The 24680-nt window shown below is 39.8% G+C and overlaps 2 protein-coding genes across 2 annotated transcripts; both read right to left on the bottom strand.

Annotated features, from left to right (window-relative positions):
* Window positions 1-5: 5 nt before the first annotated feature.
* On the bottom strand, window positions 6-7739 carry sigirr (single immunoglobulin and toll-interleukin 1 receptor (TIR) domain). The gene is made up of 10 exons (XM_020079188.2): window positions 7517-7739; window positions 5762-6022; window positions 5284-5491; window positions 5073-5200; window positions 3210-3350; window positions 2977-3120; window positions 2519-2621; window positions 2249-2399; window positions 1429-1606; window positions 6-677 (listed from the first exon to the last, which is right to left on the bottom strand). Exons 1-10 carry the CDS (start codon window positions 7578-7580, stop codon window positions 508-510), a joined length of 1548 nt encoding a protein of 515 aa, XP_019934747.2. The 5' UTR covers window positions 7581-7739; the 3' UTR covers window positions 6-507.
* Window positions 7740-8746: 1007 nt separating this feature from the next.
* LOC109624144 (anoctamin-9) lies at window positions 8747-22274 on the bottom strand. Its single transcript, XM_020078644.2, has 25 exons — window positions 22088-22274; window positions 21795-21839; window positions 21060-21134; window positions 20843-20968; window positions 20622-20758; window positions 20278-20327; window positions 20124-20182; window positions 19048-19127; window positions 18021-18155; window positions 17631-17724; window positions 17489-17549; window positions 15274-15356; window positions 15061-15165; window positions 14607-14771; window positions 14492-14528; window positions 13127-13238; window positions 12288-12345; window positions 12062-12159; window positions 11759-11955; window positions 11527-11679; window positions 10503-10650; window positions 10293-10415; window positions 9927-10020; window positions 9602-9714; window positions 8747-9299 (listed from the first exon to the last, which is right to left on the bottom strand). Exons 2-25 carry the CDS (start codon window positions 21813-21815, stop codon window positions 9284-9286), a joined length of 2340 nt encoding a protein of 779 aa, XP_019934203.1. The 5' UTR covers window positions 21816-21839; window positions 22088-22274; the 3' UTR covers window positions 8747-9283.
* Between the last annotated feature and the right edge of the window lie 2406 nt (window positions 22275-24680).

A 24680-nucleotide genomic window follows, 5' to 3' on the forward strand; every position in this document is an offset into this window, starting at 1 on the left:
AAGCATTTCTCGTGTGTGTGTGTGCCGCAGCCTTTATTGTTGTGTAGCTGTAAAAATCCTGACATTAACAAGGTGAAATGGTGGCCACTCCCTGTTTACATATTTGATCCTGCTCAGACAGGAACAATACCAGACCTTCCCCTGCTGCGCCCTTATTTCAGCTCTTTTTTTCTCTGCAGGTACACACACACACACACACACACACACACACACATTACTCTGCCCTCTGCTGGACGACTATAACAAACTTCATGGATTAAAACAGTAAAAACAGTAATTAAGGTCGATTCTTTCCCTGATTGACACAAACTTTAGATTTAAAATATTTTCACAACAGTACAAAATACAAAAACATCAAACTCAGTCTTTGGTGAAAGGAAATATAAAACTGTAATATTTTGATTTTTACCAACACATCATAAAGAAAAGGAAAATATTTAGCTACTCAACAGGGATAAATATAAAGTCACGCTAGGTGGTCATTTTCAGAGTTGAGGGTAGTGCGGCTCATATGTCCTCAGAGACCAGGCAGTAGAAGTCTGAGCGGGCTCCGTAGTTGCGAGAGCCCAAGTCGGACACGTCGATGTCTGAGGGTTTGGGTTCAGTGGCTGTGATGGGAGCAGCAGGGAGGACGGGGGCTTTACAGGCCAGAGCCTTGTACACGGGGAGGCGGAGCCCTGCAGTAGAAAGAGAAAAGCTTGAAAAATCAATATTCAAAAATCCATGCAAATATGTTTTTCTTTTATGGTGTTTAAGCTGTGTCGTTATTAACTTATTAAGATAATGTGACATATAACTGTAGTATTTCCTGCTGAGAAGTTTGATAAGATTTCATATCTGCCCATCAGATATGAAACTACTGCCATGATACACTGATATTCGCTTTGTATAAACAGATAGAAAGAGCACGTCTAGACGTCTAAATGACTGTTTTTAACATCACAGACAAGTCAATACTGCCGATATGTACAAGATAATCGGGTGATGATTTCCTAATACTGAAGTTAAAGATTAACTACAGTCAAATCTGTGTTGATTCACACTAGGACAAATGCAGGTCCAGGTTCAGTCTGTTGAAACGTGTGTAAAGGCTGTAACTTCTTCTATTCTAGTTCTCATGTTGTTGAAAGTAGAATAAAAGTCACACAGGTGGCAAGCATTTAATTTACTACTACAATATGGACATGAGTCATGGTCAGGTAGTTTAACATGAAATTACTTGCCCAGTATTTTGTCGTACTGAATTATTAACTTTTACATAGAACCTCATACTTTTCACTGTAATTTGTGCAAGTTAGTACAACTTTATAATAAGTTTCTTTAATTTGCATGTGCAAAAAAAATGGCATTTTTAATGTATGCAAAGGTATTTGCAATGTCCTATTAAGAGTAAGGAGTTAATATAATATTAGTGACTGCTGCTCTTACCCAGATCTCCAGCAGGGTCAACATCTGAGTTGCAGTTTAGGTAGTCGGGTTCAAGGGTCAGCATGGGGTCTTTGTCGTCTTGAAGCATAGTCTGTGGGTCACCTGCGTACTCAGCGTGGAAGGAGACCTGGCGAGGCATCAATAAGTCCAGCTCCTTCCAGAAGACCGAGGAAGGAGTCTGTGAACAGAAGGACCAAATATAACATCATGCTGTTAGAGTCTGACTGAGACATTCATTATTCTTGAACCATAATTAGCCTTGCTCGCTTATATCATATTATATAGTACTGTTTATACTTTTATATTCATATCTATTCCAATGACACATTTTACTAAAATAAAATCACACTTGCATAAGTTGTTGTTAGCAAATGATTTAAAAGTAACAGTACTGTCCAGACTGTCTCATCTGTTTTTATTCTGATTTGCAGTGTAAAATCTGATCCCATCCACAAAGTCCTGAGGAAGCAGATTACCTGAGTGATCTCTTAATTCTGATTGTTACTTCTTTAGTGGTTAATATTTAATGCTTTAGAGGAAATTAAACACATGTTTTCAGGTGATTAAAGGGATCTACAAATATGTTTAATAGTCAAATCATCATCAAGATAATTTTCCACATTTAATTCCTTCACACAAAGGGCAGAGAGATGAAGGGGCAGAACCTTGATGTCAGGTATAACATTTATAAGGTATTCTGCATAAAGAGTAATGACTTAAATACTACTCAGTACAGAATCATAATAATGGTGTATTTTTGTATTTTGTAGATGTGATCAAAAGTCTTTCTTTCTGTCAAGAGAGCAGTAACAGGTTTTACCACAGAGTTGTGTCTCCAGGTGAGAACAGTGAGGCAGTGCTGCTGCTCACTCAGCTGCTCCTTCACCTCAGGCCTCATGCGTTTGGACTGCCCCTCCAACATGATGAGGATGGGCCGCTGACATATCTCTAACAAGTGCAGAAGGCCCTGTCTAAACAAAACCCACAGCAACAGTGTCATGTATACACACAGACACCGAGGTACATCACAACAACACTTGGTACATTGTAATGATGCCATAATAATTTGACTGGGGTTTGTGAGTCTGACCTGAAGTTACTGCAGCACCAGTCCTGCTCAAGGTAAGCATGAGAGAGCACCACGATGAGGCGCCGAGAGCGACTCATGTTCATCAACAGCTCTGCAGAAGGTTCTGGAGACACATGGTGTATTGTTTAAAGAAGCAAATTTGTAAGTGGCAAACCACATCAACCCAGAATCCAGTATCTCTGATTATTAAGCAAGATAAACAAGATAAAATGCACATTAACCCTGAAGAGTCCTTGACTATTTTGGCAGTTTAACACTTTTTTCATTTTGCCTCTTTATATTTTGTAATCTTTTTTTCAGCTTAATTCGCCCATATGACAAAAATATATATTTTTTCACTTTGACACAGTATATCAACATATTGGACCCAAAACCACACGAGAAATATTATTTGTGGTGGTTACAGGGATATTTATGCAGTTTAATCCTTGTAAAATAGTATGAGAATGTGAACTGACCTCCACCAGGTAGGATGTCATTGTCATTGAGATGCACTTTGTAGCCACTTTTATTTTCCAGGTGAGGTTTGAGAATAAAGTTGACAAACTTCCTGTCATAGTCGTTGCTCACATAGGAGATGTAGGTGTCATATAATTTCCCGTCTGATGACACAGAGAAACACAATCATAGAAGTTCGGCTTCACTGCTGCATTATTTTCGGTATTTATTGGCACCTCAGCATCAGTCTCACCATTGAGCTCATAGTCTCCGTAGGAGTTCCGGTACCATAGTTTGATGTTGAGGTGACACCTGGAGTACACGACAGCAGCTACAGCCAGAAGGAGGAGGAGGACGACGGCAGCAACAACAGCAGCTGTGTGGCTGGGTCTGTCTGAACACACACAAAAATCATAATACAAAGAAAATAAGCAAACAATAGATGAGTTCGTTGTGTAGAGTGTGTCTGAATAATCACATGATTGATGCATTACTGGTTCACAGATGAGATTATTTGAAATGAATCCATGTTGAAAATCAAAACGATACTGAACTTGGCGCTGACATATGAAATGCTGGGCCAGGCTCCTTGCTATGGGCTTACATGCTGTGAGGCAACATGACAGCTTCCCAAAAGGGAATGTCTTGATTACCCCCTGGTGGCTGGCTGCAGTATAGGTCATAATTCCCTCTGCCATGTTAATTGATGGGACATGGACCACACTAAAAAGTCAGTAGACATCAAATGTTTTTTTTTCTCAAAAATGGTTTCTGTCATTTTCGTTAGTTTTTATGACACTGGTGTTTGTTCAAGTGTAATTTTTTCTGCTACATTTGGTTTTTATTTTTCATTTGATGCTATGAATATACTGTAAGTAATTCTCCATTACTTATCTCAATGATGATCACTTTAATCATTCAGTATTTATCTATATTTTTTACAGTTGTTATCCTGTTCACCGTCCTTTTACAGTCATATACATTATGTTAGTGTTATGTCTCGTCAATTATGTTAAGTTTATTCACGTTCATGTTTTAAGTTATGTCATGCCTGTGTTTTGTCCACATTTAGTCATGTGTGTTTTGAGCACTCTGTGTTAAGTAGAACTTCACTCATGTCTAGTCTCGTCGTGCACTTCCTGTTTTATTTTGTACTTACCTTTTCCCTCTCGTTTCAGACCCTGACTTCCTCCCTTTGTGTGATCGTCTTCCCCGCCCCTGATTGATTTCACCTGTTTTCCCCTTCCTCATGTATAAATAGTCCTCGTCTCCTTTTGTCCTGTGCCAGTTCGTCTTGTTCCTTCCATGAGAGTTTCGCCGCCAAGCCAAGTTTGTTTGTCTTTTCAAGTTTATGATCTGTTGTTTGACTCACAGCTTTGCAAGTGTTTCGATTTATTACTTTTTTGATCCTCCAAGAGAGCGCTTTTTGTTTGTGTACTTTTAGACCAGAAATAAACCTTTGTTATATTTGCTACCTGCTTTTGAGTCGAGCATTTGAGTCCACCGGCATTCCTGTCTGAGGTCGTTACAGTTAGTATACTGCACTGATTTTCAAGTGTCCTTGGACATTGATGTCATGGTTGTTTTCCTTCTTGTTCTTACTTGTTGTATTGACTTGCTCTTTGTGCCCTAAGAAATGCCCTCAGGGACAATTAAAGTTGTTTTGAATTTGAAAACAAGGTGAAGCCTCATGATTGAAAGCTGAGCCTGGGTCACGATTTGTTGAGCTTGTGTATCGACGGGACCTCGATATCACTGCTCCATCCCCTATCACTGCTGTGCAGACTCTGGCTCCAAATGGGCGAGATGGCAGTGTTTATACCCAGGATGTATTTTAGCTTCATTTCTGGATAGTGTGAAGAAGTGGAGACCTGTAATCCGTCTTTATATACAGACTATAGTTTAAATACACTGATCACAAGTACAGTATCATGTGATTTTTGGTTTAGATAAACTACAGGACATATTCTGTGCTGCATTATTGGGTCTTCTGTCCCCACATTCTCTCTGATCTGCTTTGTCAAGTTTGTCTTATTGTTTGTTTTTCATTTTATTTTATCGGTGTGTAAAAGATGCAGAACATTGAAAACCCAGCACCTATTTCAAGTTTTCTTACTTGAATTCTGCAAGCTGAAATCTGATGAGACATTCCTCAAAGTGCAGCTGTAGAGCCCAAAATCCTCAAGCTCCTTGAGGGTTATCACCAACACACTGTTCACCATCAGCTGGCCGGCAGCAGGAGACCTGATAAGCAGGACAGATACTCTGTGTTACCATCACCCTCAAACAAAACATGATGAGCAATGTTGTAAAAGTCGTAAAATCACCATGAGGAGGTGTTCTGTGTGTAAAGAGTGAGGTTGGAGAGCGATTGACCATCTTTGCTCCACTGCAGCGTGGTGTCACATTGGTCTTCACTTTTGTCCCAGAGGAGGAGAGCAGTGCAGTTCAGTGTCACAGAGGTTCCCACATTCCCCCACAGTCTGTTCAGGCCTCCATTCGGTTTAAATGCAGGTGCTTTGGAACACTGGGGCTCTGTGTAAAGACATACCACTGTTATCTGTGTTCACTGCTGGAGCTGCAAACAATAGAGGCCTTTATCACACAGCCTAATAAGACTGCAGCTGCTGGGCTCGCTGAAACAAAATGTCCCCATACAGGTGCAGCCAGTGGATTTAAGTAGGCCCTTTAGTCTCCATATAAACTCTACGTTTACTGCAGAGGCAAATAATAGCTTATCACGAGAGCTGCACAATTACAGTATCAGGGTTTTTGTGACTTCATAAAACTATAAGCAATACTTACCCTTAACTACGAGATGCACAGTGAATGAGGCTGAGCTGTTGCCCTGTTGCATACACGTGTAATTCCCTTGGTCTTCCAAGGTGAGGCTGGTAAACTCCAGGTAGGCGTTCCCCTCCTGATGGTGGAGCTGCTGACAGTCCTTCTGCCAGGTCAGCCACGGCTGAAGAGGCTCCAGAGGGCAGTTCAGCCGATATGGAGGCTGGTGCTGCGCCTTGTAGATCACCAGTTCCTTAAACCTGCTCTTATCAACACACGTCTGAGCTACAAATGCAAAAGCAGAAGGTGATTACACAGTGGTTTTTATGTTAGGGATGAAATAATGCAAGGTTTTCTGTTCCAAAAATTATTCTGATCCTTCTACTCGCACCAGTGCTCCCTTATTCCAAGAACCTGCTATAACCTTAAAAACTGTGTCAGCGATCCCACTGTTCCTAAATAAATGCAACGAATAGATAAAAAACTAATTTGTAACTCTATAGGATATAGACCAGTTGCAGCATGGTTCAAATCCCGGTTGGGTGGTGGTCTTTCTTTGAGGAGTTTGCATGTTCTTCCTGTGTCTGCATGGGTTTTCTGCAGGTGTCCAAAGACATCCAGATTGGGGGTTGGGTTGATTGGAGACTCTAAACTGACTGTAGGTGCCAACGTGAGAGTGAATGATTGTATGTTGGCTCTGTGATATGCTGGTGACCTGTCCAGGGTGAATTTCTCTCATGTTTGCACAAACACACTCTCACCCAATGGTGCACGGCAGCATCATTACTTCCGGCAGCGGACATTTAGGTTAAAAAACATTGTGCAGATGATGCCGTTTAGAGTCAAATTTAAAAGTCGAGGCTTACAGACAGTTGGATGACACCACAGCAGCAGTATGGAGATAATTTCTGTTGTTTTATGTTGTTACGTTTGAAGTAGTAACCATTCACTTCAATTGTATTGGATTCGCCTGCAACACTGTTTACCCCCTGAAACTCCCAAAGTGTTTTGTGGACTCAAACACTTCACCCGCCCCTCCATCGACATAGTGGTATGTTGATAATGAGTGATTTTTCATTCTTGGGTGAACTATCGCTTTAAGAAAAGTATTGGGGCAGATGCATTTCTACTTTCCAGGAACAAATACTTACGACGTTCAAATCCCTTTAAATAGTTTCACACAGCAGTGTGTGGTTACAGACTCTACAGAAGACTGTGTTCAGAGTTCCAGTGTAGTTCAGGAAACAGAGAGTGTAATGGAGCATGACGGTGATCTTGTTTACTCTCTCACCCTCTGAGCTGATGTGTGTTTAGTTGAGATAGATAAAAACTTCTGATCTGGTTGAAAGTCACGTTCAGTGCAAACAACAGGACTCAATAGAAAGTTATAAATCAAACTAACGCCCCGATAATAATGGACCTGTTGGTCAATATATATATATATATATATATTCAGCGCATGCGCACATCGTGACCACGTGACCAAAACCAACAACCTGCACAACTGCTCTCTCTGGTTTTCTCTGACTTAATTTTTAATTTTGACTTTTTTAAGCAGTGTCTATGACACACGGACACTTCCGGGTCCAAAGTACAGGTCAGGTCCTTGTGTTGCCAAGCGACAGCATGTGACCCTGCGGTTTATTATTATATATAAAGGTCATGACAGAGATTCATGCCTAGAATATATTTTACAGCTACGAACACATTCACATGATGTAACTTTAAATCTGTCAGCACATCTGTCCTGTCTGATGGAGTCAGATAAAAAGATCTCACCCTGACAGAGGAGACTCCATGAGCCGGTGCTCAGCAGCATGAGAGCGGCTACAATCGTCGCCATGAGCCGCAGCTCTGCTCCTCAGGCTCCGTCCTCCGGCGAGAGATGAACTGACACGTGGATGAGTCTCGTCTCTACATCGCCTCCTCTGACAGTTAATGACAGTTTGGAAACATGAAGCAGAGCTGGTCTGCACCTGGACGGACCTGAAACTCACATTCCTATTGGCTCCCCCTGGTCACGTGGCGTCAGCTCTGACTTCCACCTGCGCTGCGGTGAAACTCCTATAATAAAGATTTCACTTGAACATGGTTTATTTCTGGATTTGAGTAACACATCTCTGTAAATTCACTGTTTATCTACATGCTTGACCCAACGGAACCCCCCTCCCAACTCACACACAATAATAACCAAAGGGCACAAGAAAAAGTAGATAAATAAATAAGAATATAATATGGTAATAATAATAAGTTAAGAAAAAATGGGGTTATAAACAGGAATGTGATAATAAATTGTTTGGGTTCTCTAACATTATACTCTTTTATCCACGGGACAGATATGCTGCACACAAAGATAAGTAAAAGTACAAGGGTCCCTAAAAATGTCAACATAGTGTCAGGAGCTCCATGTTACCACAGTAAATCAGGCGAGGGGAGCTGATGACATTAAATATTTCACTTTCGACTAATTGTAGTTAAGTTTCTCACTTTGTTTAAACTGATGAATAATGCAGGTATAAGTTGTTAATAAAGGGGTTTTAATCATTTAGTCTTAATTTGTAGATAAATAGTAGCATTATGAAGGATTATAACTTTTGTATGAAGTGTTAGTAAATGATTTACCTTTAAAAAAGACATGTTACAAGCCCTTCTTAAACGGTAGAGAGTTACCTGTACAAATTGTATATATACACAGACTATGCTTTACAGTACAGTGTAGTGTTTCTATGTTTATATATTGTATTCATTTGTACATATACAAACACAGACATATTATATGCATATGAATGTGTGAGTTTATATATACATATACACATTAATATACACACATCTTTTATATTATATGTGTATATACTGTATGTATGCATATATAAATGTGTATATGTGTTTTATTATATGTAAATATATATGTATATATGTGTATAAGTGTGTGTGTGTGTATTTCCACACTACCAGGAGGAATAGTTTTTTTCAAATGTCATCTATCACACACTTCATAACTGCATGACATTTCATAAGGACAAAAGTTTCCTTTATTGGTTAATACAAAATATTATAAGGCTAAACATTGTCATGTCTGATTTACAAAAGACTCCATCAGATCTGCAGTAATGCAACAATCATCACAGCGTTTCTTACAATATAAGGCAACATGTTAACACACGATCGGTACTGTATTCGCAGTAGCAGTATAAATTATCTGTAGGCTTTCAATAAAAACACTCACATACAACTCACATATATAGAGATCCAACAGAAAGCTGTCAGTGCATTCCTAGAATAAGAATAATCTCAGATAAGGTCAGTAAAATCTGTTTCCTTCTGTACACTTGTTCTTTTCAAGAAATATTTTTCTGTATTCAAAGTCCACTTCATGGATGAGAAACCCAATAGCTTAACATCTGAATGCAAACGATAAGAGAAAGAGAGAGGCCTCCGTCTGAACTCTTCACAGAGATGATGAATGGCTTTGAAATTGACTCAACACTGATAGTCTGGACACTTAAATGCACGAGGCAAAACTGGAATCCTGTCCACAGGATGCTGTCACACTTCAAATGACCTGCAAGGAACAAACGCAAAGATTGGTTAGTTGTATCATCTCTGTCAAAGAAACTAAGACCCAAGAAAAGAAAACTGAATATTCAGAATTGAGGAGAATAATTCATGAAAAAATCTGGCATATTTAGGGGTCTAATACTTATGTGTGTGCAATGTGGTGAGGCCTTGGTGGAGGATTGTGCTCTACTGAGGGCCATTTTAACAAAATCACAAGAGGCACATGTTACACTGTGTTACGTCAGTTTGATAACCAGCGGCAAACAGCTGGCACAGCAGTCCAACCACATACTATGTGACACTGACCTGAGTTCCTCCTTCAGTCTGTTGAGTTTATCAAACAGTCTGTCGTTCTTGACCTGAATGGGAGCACCCGGCACAAACCAGGCTGCAATGAACTTGCATATGACGACAACATGCTGCAAGCAGAGACGTAACGGTTAGGAATGCAGTCTTTCATTAAAGGTAACATTGTTATGGTCTGTCTCACTCTTTTGACATATTTGAAACTCAACTCTGATCATCTGAGTTTGAAATAAGACAAAGCTGGTCTATTGTGGGGGTGTTGTGAAAACATTTTAAAAAAAAATCATCAGTTCATTTCCAATTATCTCAATGCAAGATGGCTTACTTCAAAGAGGATGACAAATGCAAAGCGCACAGCTAATATTAGCCAGAACTGTGGGGTTAAACTGTAGTCCTGGTTACTCCTGTAGTCTTTATAGCTGTGAAGAGAAAAAGACAAGAAAGCTGATGTTATTTCCCATTTTGATCTTTAATCTTATTTTTTAAAATATTGACAAGATGCATTCATGGCCATCCAGAAAGAGGTCTGTGATCAGGTAACAGTGGGGGTGAGAAGAATCACAGCTTTCAAATCTATTGTTAGTTATAAATTATATGTTTTGACTTTGGCTAACTGCAAACAAACTGTCAGCATTTTACCGTTGGAGGCTCTTAGGCTGTAATTAACAAATACATTTAAAACAGAACAAACCTGCAGGACGAGACATTTAAACCGTTAGGAGTGGTCATCTGATAGGCTGAAAACTCATTGCGTATGATCTGGTCATCCATTCGTGCAATGGAGAGAGTGTTGTTGATGTAGCCAGCCATGCAGCTTGAAAAGAAAAAAAGAAGAGTGTATTCAAAGAATGTGTTGCTCACAATATGAGAAAACAACTTCTAAAAAGAATACACATCTCACTCAATATCTGTGGCTGTGCTATTAGCACATGGGCCAAAGTAGTAATGGTACACCAGTCGAGGGACGAAGTTCGAGGACACGCCGATGACCAACCCATTAGCAATGACGGCTAAGACCCCGATAGCCTCCAACACGTCTATCCACACACCTGAGGGAAAAACATGCAAACAAGACATCAAGGTGATTTACTTTATGACGTGACTGATGTGATCTAATTAGGCAATGTTGTAAATAACTAGGAAAATCTAAAGTACTAACAAGGTAAATTAATAACCTTGGTTGCTATATCAGCTACCTACTTTGTAACTTTGTAACTACCTACTTTGCACTACAATCAACCACAACTACCTCCTCTTGCACATCTCTTTGCACTATTTTGTATAGATTTTAACGTCCTGTAAACATGCTTATTTTATTGTTATATTTTATTTCTTTTTTCACTAAATGCACCTTTCAGTGGTAGCTGCTGTAATTTCGCCATGCTTCATTGTGTGATGACATTAAAGGCATTCTATTCTATTCTATATTAGTGTAGATGAAATACAACGATATTAAGTCCTTTTTTTAATAAGGCACTCACATTTCTGGTAATGTGTAAAAATAAGAAAGACCCCAGAGACACATTGGAAGATGGATTTCAAGAACTTGTAAATATGAAGCTGTGTTTCAAAATGTTAAAAAGATAAAATAGCTGGATGACAAATTATTGTATATCATATGTATATCATATTGAAAAACTGGAAAAATGAGGAAACACACATATATATACATTGATATACATGAAGGTGAAAATACACACATTGTGTCAGCAGATAATATATAATATATATGACCACACATGATAATTGTGGATGAGGGATTCAAACAGGTTCAAATCATGAAATGTGATTTCTTAAGGAAAGACTGATGATGTCATATCTTGAAATATGGTATTCAGACCATTTACACACAAAAAAGGATTAAACTGTTCTTTTACTGCCATAGTGCTGACTAAGAGTTACAAACGTTCATCAGTGATCCTCACCAATATCGTTGGTTTTCTTGGGGACCAGTCTCCGCTCCAGAGTGACCATCTTAATTGCGTCCAAGCGTATCTCAATGATATTATTAATCAGGGCTAGAAGAGGAGCGAGAGGAAACGCTGCCACAAATATGGTGGTAAAGCTGAACTGGATCACTGAGGAGAGAGCGAAGACAAACAGTATTATTTATTACATCAACTGTTTTTGTTCTGAAGCTTTCTGCAGAGTACAGACCTATTTCCAGGAACTCATTGAACAAACTGAAGGAGTTGACATCATTGAGTCGGTAGTTGCTGACCCAGTCTCGAAGCTTGCAAAAATCACACATCTCAGCACCGTAGTTGTCCTCTGATTCGTTTTTCAGGTAACAGTGAGCACATTTCCTCTGCAGCTTCCGGGTTTTTCTCCTTTTGAACCACCTGCAGAACCAGCTGATACACAAAACAAACAACTGTAACAGCGTGGAATGTAACCTTAAGAAAATAATTGTCACGTTGGACATGTACATTATTTAGCAAAAATATGCTTTATACTCACGGGCCAGTGAACTCCATCACGTTGCTAATGGTTTGCTTGAGAACCATTATAATGGCCATTTGGATGAACAAGTCTGTGAGACATCCACTCGGGTGACACTGCACAAAAGAGAAGGAAATGTTAGGAATTGAATCAGATACAATATCACTGCGTCTAAAAGTTCATGGGAAAATTAAATATTTACTCATGAAATGCAGTTTTAAGTGTGATAGAGACGTTCACTCACTTCCTCAAGCCTCCATTTCCCTGCGATTCGTACATAACCACCAGGATGACCATTTATCCTGGTGGGAAAGTCACAAAAACAAGGGATTATCATGCTGCTCTGGTAACACAGTGACACAGTATGAGCCACGACATTAAAACCTACAGATGCCAAGATTTGATCGTCAGATCCTTTAAATCCTGTAAGTTGCAGGTGGGGACTCCATGGACAGGACCTGTTTCTCTTACAGATGTTCAATTGAATTGAAATCTTGAGGAGTTTAGACTCTTAGTCATGTTCCTAAAACAATGTTTGCAGTGTAGGAGCCATGTCCACTTCAGTTTAGTCTGATTCGTTTCTATGTTAGTGTTTGAATAGAGGATAATGCTATGTTTCTATTGTTTTAGTTTGTTAAAATACATTTAGAATGTTATAGCTTACAACAGAGGATGTGCTGTAATGTAGTTAGGTGCGCAAAATGATTATTGGAAAGCGAAAGTGTGGATCGACACAAGTTTATAGCACCAGGTCATAAAGACCTGGGGACTCACACTGTCTGTGGCTGTGCAGTCCCATACTTGTTAAACTGTGATGTGCGTGTGTGTTCTGGCAGCTTTGCATCACAGCCATCAGCCCACACCTGAGGGATGAGATCACACCTTTGACCACTTTTGTCTTGTTGTTTTATTAAGTAGTTCCAGTTAGTCACACAGTTCCTCATGATTACACATTTTGCTTAACACATCAACTGCTAGAAGTGATTGTTCACTTGATGCCTAATATATAGTATCCCATAGGTCAGTGGTCAGTGGTTTTGACATTGTGGCTGAACTCTAATATTGAAATATTCAAGTTCTCACCTGCCGAGGAAAAAGGCCACGTAGAAGAGCGAGGAGAAGTAGGTGAAGAACTGGAAGGTGAACATCTTGAGAGTGAAACTCTTCTCTGTGGCAGTGAATGATCTGGTTTCCTCTGGTAAAGACAGACCTCAGGTCAGTGTGTTAGCATGCCTGCATTTCACTATTTGGCCAGTGGAGGGCACAATGTCCCAAAGTAAACAGAAGCCCTATTACAGTTTCAGTCTCACCTAAACCTCCTCTAGTTCCTCAGTTAACATCTGATTTAACCTAAATATGTATCCAGAATTGCATATTTAGTACATACATTATTGTAATATGATAAGATGTTTGCATTTTTAAATCTAATAATCTATGAAGTAAAATCTGAGGTTGTTTTTTTAAATGAATTTAATTTCTACAGTCATATTTATAAAATCCAGTTGAGCTTGACGCGCTTCACTCCACCAAATAGAGCTTTTTCACACATGCATCTGCCTTGTAATAGAAGGTACAGCACATGTGTATCTGATACCTTCAGTGACAGTATCATTATAATCACATGCACCAGTTCCAGGGCTCTGATATGAGGCATTTAGACTCAATATGCTTCTCCTGCCATGGCAAGTCAAACGATCTGCTTTCAGTGGGTCCAAGGCAAAAATACACCATGGACCACAACCACACAGGATACAGAGGAGCTGAGATATACTCCACATGACAAAATAATACAGAGCCCTGTGTTTGTATCGTCTTCTGCCTCAGACTCTTTCTTCATATGTACGTATCTTCTTGAATGACTTTTGTCCTGACATGTCTCATCTGACCTGTAGCTGTGTGTTTCCCTGCTCTGAATATCACCTGAGCTTTTATGCATCTTTACAACTACTCCGATATGGTGGCCCAGTTCCAATGTCCACCCACGCCCTGAGCAACGCCCTCATAATGCACAATAAAGACACTGTGTAAGTCAAATTGTTACCAGCAGCTCTTTCTTGAGTGTGTATGTCGATGATTTTGAGTTGAGGGACTGAACAGACGACAGCTTTCAGTCTCTCTCCTCATCATTTGTGTTGTCAAGCTGCTACTGTGTATTAGAAGCTATTTCCCTGTGTAAACCTGTTGCTAGGCTGTGTTATCTGTCTCTGATCTGCTTTCTGTCTGATTACCTGCCGTACTGCTGCAGCACTCATTTGTTTTCTTCACTCCCCACGCACTGACAACTGCTACTGGTGATTAAACTATTGCTCATTTAACGTTTAACATCCTTCTATATCAAAAGCTGTAGGCCTACGTCACAGGATATTTTAGAGCTAATGTTTAATCATTCCTGAACAAAGCACAGCTCAACAGCCTTCATTTCAAATATGAAACTGAACGTGAACAAACCTATGTCACACAGCTTCATGGCCACAATCCTGTTTATCTGCAAAGACAAAGTCGAGGTCAGAGCAGGGCAAGTGTTACAGCGACGGCACAGACGCACATTAAGAGACCTGTGTACCCGTGTCATGACAGTGATGATGAGGTAATGGAGGACGGCGCCCAGCATCATCGCTGCACTGTTGGAATGGGTGCTCAGGAACTCCCATGATCCCTCAGCCAATAGTACAGCTGCAATCACCCTGAAAACCACCAAGGCGTGTGTCAGGCCGATGATCACCAGTATCTGTGGACACAGTAACAGGCATTGGTCACGCTGTACTTGTGTTGGCTTCCAAGGATCTTGATGACAGAAATGTGGTATATTCAGAGGACAGACACCTATGGGTGTGTGAAACCTGGTTGGGCCTTGGCAGAGGTATAATAGCCAATCTAGTTTTACCTGAAACTTGAACCATACTGTAACCTGATTCTTATCTTTATCGCAGTTCAAATGTTATTGTAAACTTAGTAAAAACAAGGGTTTTCTACCAGCATAAAATATGTATATAGCGTCAAAACAGCAAGTCACCCACCATGACTGTGACACAGATCATAACCAACGTGGTGCGCAGGTAGGAGTGCTTGTACTTCTTGGGTTCACAGCTTGCGTTGTTCACAATTTCTAGGATTAGTTCCTCCTATAATTTATTTCAAAAGAGAAGAAACACACACACAGCCTTGAATTCCACATTGAGTACTGACCAGGTTTGACTGAAATATGCTGCAATGTATAAAAGTTATCATACCTCCTCCTCACACCAGTCAGACACTTTCCATTCACACACATAGGAAGCTCGATGCCTCTTCCAAAATTCCAAAAACAGTGTTGCTGTGAAAAACAGGGATTTACACTGAGTTACCAGATTATAGGCTAAACTAAGATAAAACGAATGCAGTCTAACACAGCAGCTACTCGATAACCTACATAAAGTCTATAATGTTCAGGTTTTATAGAAAGTTAGTAATTTCAACTTTATGGTCATTTAGTTGGTGATATTGATTTGATTTTCACCCCATTTATATCAGTGAGGAGAGTGATGAGAAACACTAGTACTTTTACTGTTCATACTTTAAGTATATTTAAAAGTAAATATAAACTTACATTTAGTCAAGCAGAAAGTAAACGTGGTACTTTTACTTTGGTACACTTTTGTCTTTTATTTGTACATTTACTTCCTCCACCACTGGTAAGTTAAATTACAGAAACACAGCTGTATTACGGGATATTTGGGAGGTTTTTTGAATTAATCTGTCAATTAATGTATGAAAATATTACATACGTCTGTAAGAAAAATACAGGGTTAGTCAAAAATTGTAGAGTGCTTTAACAAAGTAGACACAAATTTACAGTCAAATGAGATTCAGTTTCCTTATAGTGTAGGTTACATGTTACATGAGGATTCTTGTTAAAAATAGAAAATTGACTAACAGCAAAAGTGCAGGAACTGACGCTACTTCTGTGGTCAGACTGTAAACTGATTCTTTGATGGAGAATTGCATCATGTGAGATTTTTGATCTTTTGTTCAGATAAATTATCAGATAATACCTATTGTTTTTTAACATTTATTGCAGGGGGCTTCCATTCAGTTGGCCTGATTCCTTCCTGTCATATAAGTGTTCCACATTTCTGTCCCTGGTGAATTCTTTTTTTTCACACAAATCCCTCATTGAATCTCTTTCTTCATCACTTTTCTTTGGATATGCCAGGGGCAGTACTCCAATGCAAATCAACTCTGCTAAAGTAAATCATCATTACCTAAATCCTTTTTTTTCATGAATTATCATGAGAAGAAGTTTCAAAACAGGCCGTTAACATTTAAAACTCCAATAAACGCTCAGGGGAGTAATGTGACACCATTGATCTTAACACTCTCATCAATAGACTAACACAGTGCGTCAGCATATGTCTTATCTTTATTATCTTTCAGAAAGAGACATTTCTGTTTCCACTGGAAATAACATCTGATGTGCGGGGCAGCCACAAGGTTCTATTCTTGGTCCCATCCTATTTTTGCCGCACATGCTCCCATAAGGAAACGTCATCAGCCACTTTAATGGGATATCCTATCATTCCTATGCCGATGACACCCAAATCTACCTGTCTTCTAAGCCAGACAATGTCAGACACCTGCGTGTCCTCATAGAGTGCCATTAAGGAATGGATGTCTCTCACCTTCCTTCAGTTAAATTCAAACAAAACAGAAATAATAATCTTCTGTCCCGGATAGCTAGCAGGCAAACTCCTATCACCTCTCTCTCTCCTCTTTACCACCCACCTCCCACCACCCATTTTTTTGCTCAAGCCAACCGGTCGAGGCAGATGGCAGCCCACACTGAGTCTGGTTTTGCTGGTGGTTTCTTCACAGTCAAAGTGCTGCTCATTGTGGGAACTATTGGGTTATCCTATACATTTTAAGGTCTTGACCTTATAATGTATTGATTTGGCCCTAAAACCTTTTATTTTAATTCATTTATCTTTTTCCCACAAATTTTTTTGTGAGCCACTTTGTAACCTTTTTTAGATTATTGCCATACAAATCAAGTTATTAATATTATTATTATTATTATTTGTTCTTATAGACGACTGCTCAAGCACCCCCACCCAACGCCAGATGGCCAGGGCTGATTAAGATATGAGTAGCCAGGACAAGTAGGTGCTCTCAGTGATGTGGCATCTCCTTGGCAGCACTTTCCTCAGTGATCAGAAAAAATCCAGGCAGTTGAATAAAATGCATTTAAGGCTGATAATAGACTTGTTTGTGCAAGTTGTCCTGTGCAGCCAAAAATCAGAATTGGAGAGGAGTTCTGCAGCCTGATTTTCTGTTATCTTTGTTAAATGCGCCCATCACGCGGATTTTGAAGGCTGAGATGAATCCATTAAATTCTCTTGAGCAAGGATCTGGATGCAGACGATACATTATAATTTTAACAGTATAGACATACAGAAACACAAAACTCACCCCACACAGCCATGAACATCGCAAAAAGCACAGTGCCGTTATTATCGAACAGCTGGCTCACCTGTAGAGAAACGTGAGCAGCAGTGAGCACAGACAGACACGTGAACCATTCAGCTGTCTAACAGGAAATGCACTGATGTACCTTGGCATATGTGCAGGTGTCGGAGAGATGCCAAACTTTGCATCGTTTGTCACAAAGTGGACACATGACTATGTCAGCCTCGCACACCTCCTTTCTACAACACAGTGAAAACTTCAGTGCAAACAGTAAATAAATATTTATAGCACTTTTCTAGTCTTAGTGACCAGTGTTACTACACAAACATTCATACAACGCAAATATATGCTGCACATTTCTATCACAATATACAATTAGATGTCTGTTCAATATCTCGCCCTTCAGCATGCAGACTGGAGGAGATCAAACCACCGGCCTTCAGGTTAGTGGACAACCCGCTCCATCTCCTGGGCCACAGCTGCCTCCAAGCACTCTTTATGAACACAGATACCATGGGGGTGTGGAGAAACTTACATGAGGGGGGAGCTGTTGAAGTAGGCGAGGCCATAGAGGAAGACGATCACCCCGATGGCGGCAGGAGGGATGAGCAGGTACGTGTACCAGCCCAACCACAGGTAGTACAGGGCCACCTTCTCCCCAAAGTAGTTCCTGACATGAGCACGTACACACACACAGAGACACAGATAATGTGGTGCTGATGAGCCAAAATATAAAGTGTTTTGTTATCTGTAAAACCTGTACTCAAGTATAACTTAACAAGATGCTCCACATCCCTCATTTTAACAATATTCCTCCTCCAACATGACACGTAGCTTTAAATTACAACTTTATTCTTGTAATATTATGAATTTATTCTCAAAAACTTAAATTAACCAAATAATCCATCATACTATACTGATAAACTGTGTCTAACTATATTTACTGATTACAATACATGTTTTCTGTACATACTGTATGCATATTCTTAACATGTCTGGCATACATGATTTTTTTTGCCACAAAACACACAACCAAAAATGATGTGTTCGGACATAAAGTGTATTCCTTTAGAATTTTACAACATAAATGTAATCCTTTTTTTAATACAGGCATGTTCTGGTCTTGTATTTAAAACAATAACACAACAGCTACTTGAATGATTTTGACAGAACTTAATTGGTGAAGTGATTATGTAAATCTCACCATGTTGTGTTAATAACTCTAATCATATCTCTGTCTGACAGATAAGATACTCACATGAATGGTTACGTATTTTCATTGGTTTACAAAAAAAAAAGAATATTGGCATTGTGTCCTGCTGTTTACTCAGTATTCCACTGAATCTGTACATATGTTTGAATTATGAGTCCACACACAGGCTGCATCGTGAGTGTGTGTGAGTGTGTCTGTGTGGAGGGGGAGGCTGTGACATGTTCATTGTTGACTTTCTAATCCTTGAACCTGCTTCTCAGTAAGATGACATGGTAAACAATAAAGCTGCAATATCTGCAACTGTATACAAAGCAGGATAATGAATAGGCTGTTGTGTTGCAGTCCAAACCTGACAGCAGTTATGGGTTGCCCTTGGAGACAGGCTGTCCATCGTGCCCAGCTCTCCTTCAGCTCTTTCTGTTTCTTTTTCTGGAAGCAGGAGCAGAGAAATGAAAGGAAAACACCAACATGAGGAGCTGTGTACAAACTGGTAAACACAACATACAGTAAACACAATGTTTACATGAGTGCACATGTAGCAATATACAGTATATTCACACACACACACATATGCCCACTTATTCCCAGCAGCAGATGACTCACTGTGTTAATATGTCTCGCATAAGATCTCCATCAATAAATACTTTTTGGCAGCCCTCTATTGTTTTGGAAGGACCCTGCCAAGTTTGACTTCAGGATTTAAGAAGCTTCTCAGAGCAGCAAAACACTTCAGCAACATGTGAAACAATAGCAGCTTCAATGTTAATTTGATGGTTCACTGACTTGGAATAGAGAGAAATGGTGCCGCTTTCATTCCCACTTCTCACCCCGAATGTCTGTTCTTGCTTTATGTAACTTTGGTGAGGGGATGATCTCCTGTTAGAATCGTCCAACTGATTAACTGACTTAAATTCCCAGAATAAGGCCCAGCAAATTCAAGAGTAATGACTTTGTGGATATGAAAAAGTTAACACAAGCATTTGCAGATCTGACATGGCTGAAATGCAGGAAAAATTACCTGTAAAACTAAAAATGTGAGTTTCAACTGATAATAAAACTTTATTTCCAGCTTTTTAGAGCAAAACATTTTTAGCCACTAATCATTATGTAGGCTTTATAGATTTATCTACACATTCACAGATCAATGTAAGCATCTATATATATTTTAAACATTCACAGATCTATGTATGCATTTATAGATTTATCTACACATAGACAAGTTACATAGAGTTTCTTTAACAAAACAATATGTGGATCCCTGAGGAGAAAATAATGGCAGACACTGGTTTAATTGAATTATTCATGTTGAAGTAATTATGATGAAGTCTCACTGAGTGACTATGTTAATTACCTTGATGTAAGAGATATAGTGACAGTATCACACCTGTAAAAGGTCAAAATAATAAAAAGTTCAATAAGTTTTACCTCATGTAAGCAGAACTTCGCCTCAAAAACCTTCATCTTCATGAGATCATGCAGGGCCTCTGGAAGATCAATAGATAAGAAGAATGATATGAAATGTAAGAAGCCCGAATCAAAGCAAAGCATCTTACAAATAAATCGGATAAGTCTTTCTCACCTCCTGAATGGATAGGGGTGTGATTCAAAATGAAGTGGACGATCCTTATCCTGATAATAGGACACAAGCATCAGAAAATTAAAAGTTTAACTTAAAGCAAGAGACAATAAAAAACAAAAAGTCTGTCTTTTTTTTTGAGCTATGGTAAAGAACAGGTTAGCTGAGAGTTCATAGAGACTATACAATTCTTACGCTTATGATACTCGCTCCACATAGTTATAAAACAGGGAAGTATTGTCCTTTGTGATGATAAGATCAAATGAAACATAAAACAATAATGGATGCTTTAAATAGTCTATGTGATTATTTGGAATGCCAGAAATAGCAACAGCAACATATTTTACCTGGTGCTCAGAGGCACAAAGCTCTGATCCGAGCTCCAGTTACAAGCATCCGACACTTTGAGCAGGTACCTGTACTTCTCAAAAACCTCCATTGGCGCTTGAATCCCGTAGAAGACGAGATCGTCGTCTATGATTTTCTGACGGAAAACCCAAACAAGATGAATGAACAAATCAAGTCAAGAGGAAAAAGACTCTTTTTTTTCTCGTTAACAAAGACTCACTGTGACTCTCATCTTCTTTTTTTTCAATTCTTCAATGTATTCAGTTTGCTTCTTGAAAGCCGCTCTCTCCTGGTTTTCAATTGTCTTGGCAACCAGGACGTAGTCGTAGGACATGCGTAGAGTGTGCTTAGAGACACAAATGATATGATTTTATGGACCTCTATAAATCAGAGTGGGTAAAACGTAGTCTCACAGTGGACACATGAAATCCTCTTACCACCGGAGGGAGTGAAGTCTGTTCGCTGCCATTCTCTTTCACCACTCCCATTAGTTCCAGTAGTTCAATACTGGGCTGTAGAATAAAATCATAATAATATTCGGAAATAAACAAGGAAGAAATCACACAATGCTAGAAAACACATATGACTAAATGTTCAAAATTGACATAAACAGCTTGAGTGACATATCTAATATGATCTAATATGATAAGGTTACATTCATTTATCACCCGCTCGTGAATATGTGCCTAAAGGTCATTATCTCTAAAAGAATCCTGAACAACTATGACATGGGGGTGTGTCGATGAATGCCAGGGTTCTGACAGCAGAGAGAAACCTGTGGTGATCCTGACTCACTGACAGCGAGGAGGCTTCGATCTAACCTGACTGAAACAATGAGCCCTGTTATTCTCACTTGCAGAAGAGTCTGCACATTGTTACATGTAGGCCCCAAACACTGAAGGTGTGGCTGACATGTAGAAATCCACACAGTAAAGGACACTCACACATCCTGGACATCACATCCAATACAGATGGAAACATGCAGTCCTGCTTTATGAGGGGGGGGGGGGGGGGGGGGGGGGGGGTTCTGATCTCTCTACATTCAACTGGCAGCTCACGTGAAAACATGACAAGCAACTTAACACAACAGCTCCACAGGTAGCTGGTCTCAGAGCAGCTCCACGTATGTGACCTACTCCTGCTGTATGTTGTGTGTGAGTGTGATCACCTACCTGCCTCCTGTGGGTGGGCATGACGAGAAATGCAGATAGAGGCGACTTCTCGGATAAAGAGGAAAAGAAAAAGAAAGAGAGAAGCTTCGGTCAACCATTCACTCAGTCATGTCATACACCGTAAAATGACATGATGGCTCTGGTGGACTTCCGCACTTCCTTTAGAAACGAGCGTGTTGTCGTTTCACAAGCTGAGGAATGTGAAAGCGACTCCACCTGTTGCGGGTGTCACAGTCAGTGTGTGTGTGTGTGTGTGTGTGTGTGTGTGTGTGTGTGTGTGTGTGAGGCTCCACCTGCAGCCTCCACCTATCGTCTCCGCTCAGTGTCTCTCAGCGATGCGGGGAACACACCGTGTGTGCAGGTTGTGTTTCAGCAGCTGTGTGCAGACAGAGACAACATGGAGATGGTGTGTCAGGTGCAGAAGAATGACATGTTCTCCAACATGCTGTCTCCTGCTCCTCCTCCTCCTCCTCCTCCTCCTCCTCCTCCTCCTCCTCCTCCTCCTCCTCCTCCTCCTCCTCCTCCTCCTCCTCCTCCTCCTCCTCCTCACTGGAGAGCAGTGACTGCCGTCCGTCCCTAGGTGGCAGCAAATACGCTGATTTCAGTCACTGCGCTGTGGGACTGAATCATCCTCATCCACTGTATCATCCCACACACACACACACACACACACACACTCACACACACACACACACACACACACACACACACACACACACACACATACACACACACCAGTCACATCAGTTACGTGTGACATCTGTTTTATAGAAGAATATATATCTTCTGTTGTTTTATTTCATTTCTTCTTATTGTTTGTATTGTTGATGTTGTTGTTGTTGTTATTGTTATTATTGTTATTATTAGGTATGTCATCATTATTTTTATTCCCCTTACTGCTCGTAAAAAATGTGTTCATACATTTTTAAGATTTTTTATAATCAGTCAAAGCATGGGTTTATAGTCCTTGTTTAGATGGGTGATGGATGGATGTATGGATAGATAGATAGATAGATAGATAGATAGATAGATAGATAGATAGATAGATAGATAGATAGATAGATAGATAGATAGATAGATAGATAGATTGCGAGGGTCTTTTGAGTGTCACTCAAAATACAACAAAGTAAAATAAAGAGTTGCTATGTTACTGATGCCTAAACGTTACTACAGCAACCCATGTAGATTGGTTGTCTGGACACACAAATCCAATCTGATCACTTGCAAATATCTGTGGAGACAGTCAGTCAGAGATCTGCTTAGAGAAACAAATCAGTCTTGCCTTATCTGAACAAAATGGAGACTGTGTGGCTGATCCTCAACACTTTTTTGTTGAAAAGTTCTACTTTTTCTCTTGAATAACACAACAACTCTTTATTCTTTATGGGTTTGAGATTTAAATACTGTCTGCTGCTATACTCAAAATGCTAAGCACCAAAACTTATCTGAAAACAGGTCATCAATTAAAAATTCACTGAGCTGTGATCTTCTTAATGCAAGCTACTTGTACTTTATCTGATTTCCATCTACACCCCTCCGTGATACTGACACTTGCTGTAGGAGCAATCTCTATACATTAGGCCGATACTTTATTCATGTGTGAGCTTGTGATTACATTTATTTAAAGAATAACTACCATCTGAAACCCATTGCAGACCTATTTCTGTTACTCATCCTTTCTCATTGACAGTAAAGAAACATGTCAAACGGGTTGGCCCACCCTGCCCTGTTATTAAACATGACTTTTACCATTAGCCAGAGGAACCTTGGAAAGGAGTGCACACCCAGGAAGAGCCACATGTCAGGGAGAAGAGGCGATATGAGACTGAAGAAAAAGTGGTTGCGAAAATAAGCGCCTGTATTTCTGTACATGGCCACACCCCACAGAGGAGGACAGCATAATTACACCAGTGCAGGACCGTGTAAACCACATGAAGGGCGACAGAGGGGGCTGCTGCTACTAAATCTGACTGGCATGGAAGTAAAGACTAGAGGAGGTGGTTGGGAGGAGCAGGGAAAGGTTTCTGTTAGAAGACTCCCTGTCATGGAGGAACAGGCGTACAGATGTGTGAATGAATGACACTAAAAACTTAAGTAACAAGTCGGACTGAACAAATCAAAACACTGATCTTCAAAACCTAGATCACTGAAAGGTACAGTAGAGTCACATAGTTTGCAGCCTTGAGAGGGCTCTTGCAAGAAAAAGTTTCTTGCAGGATTACAGGAAACCATTGTGGAAAGGCACGAGTTAAAAGGTTAAAATGGTTGTATAGGAGTTCCTGGAAGTTCTCACTCTGGGCATTTCACCAAACAAATTGAATGTATAACTAAGGAAATTACTAACATAAGGGAACGCAGTGAGAGAGCAGATCAGGACAGAAGGAACCCAAACCCTCTGTGTTTTTTAAAGTTATCTCTTTTTTATATTAATACATACACTGGCTCGGATCAATCATTTTATCCCATGCCACACTTATTATTATTTGTTTCGCTAAGAAAATATTCTTCACTTAGGGTTTTCATCTGTCAAGGCACCATTCATAAAGTATTTATAATCTGTGGGGCAATGCTTTATGTCCATAAGGACATTGAAAAATCTACCTCCATGATACCTTTGTATTTAGGTGGCTATGTAATTAATTAAAGAGAACTCTTCAGCCAACTGTTTGACTACTGAGGTTCTGCTCAAGGGCTGCAGGATATCTAAATTATCCACAGCTTCATATTAAATATTATGCTTTATATTACAACTGCAGACTTGATGGGTTGTTGTAGAACCCTTAACCATAACCATTTGCTTACATTATAAGTGAATGACCAGTTTTTGCTGATTGCTATTTACCATCTGACAAATTTTAATGACTTTATAGCAAGCAGTGTGTCCTT

Source organism: Paralichthys olivaceus, chromosome 7 (genome assembly GCF_024713975.1).
Source record: "Paralichthys olivaceus isolate ysfri-2021 chromosome 7, ASM2471397v2, whole genome shotgun sequence".
Taxonomy (NCBI): Eukaryota; Metazoa; Chordata; class Actinopteri; order Pleuronectiformes; family Paralichthyidae; genus Paralichthys; species Paralichthys olivaceus.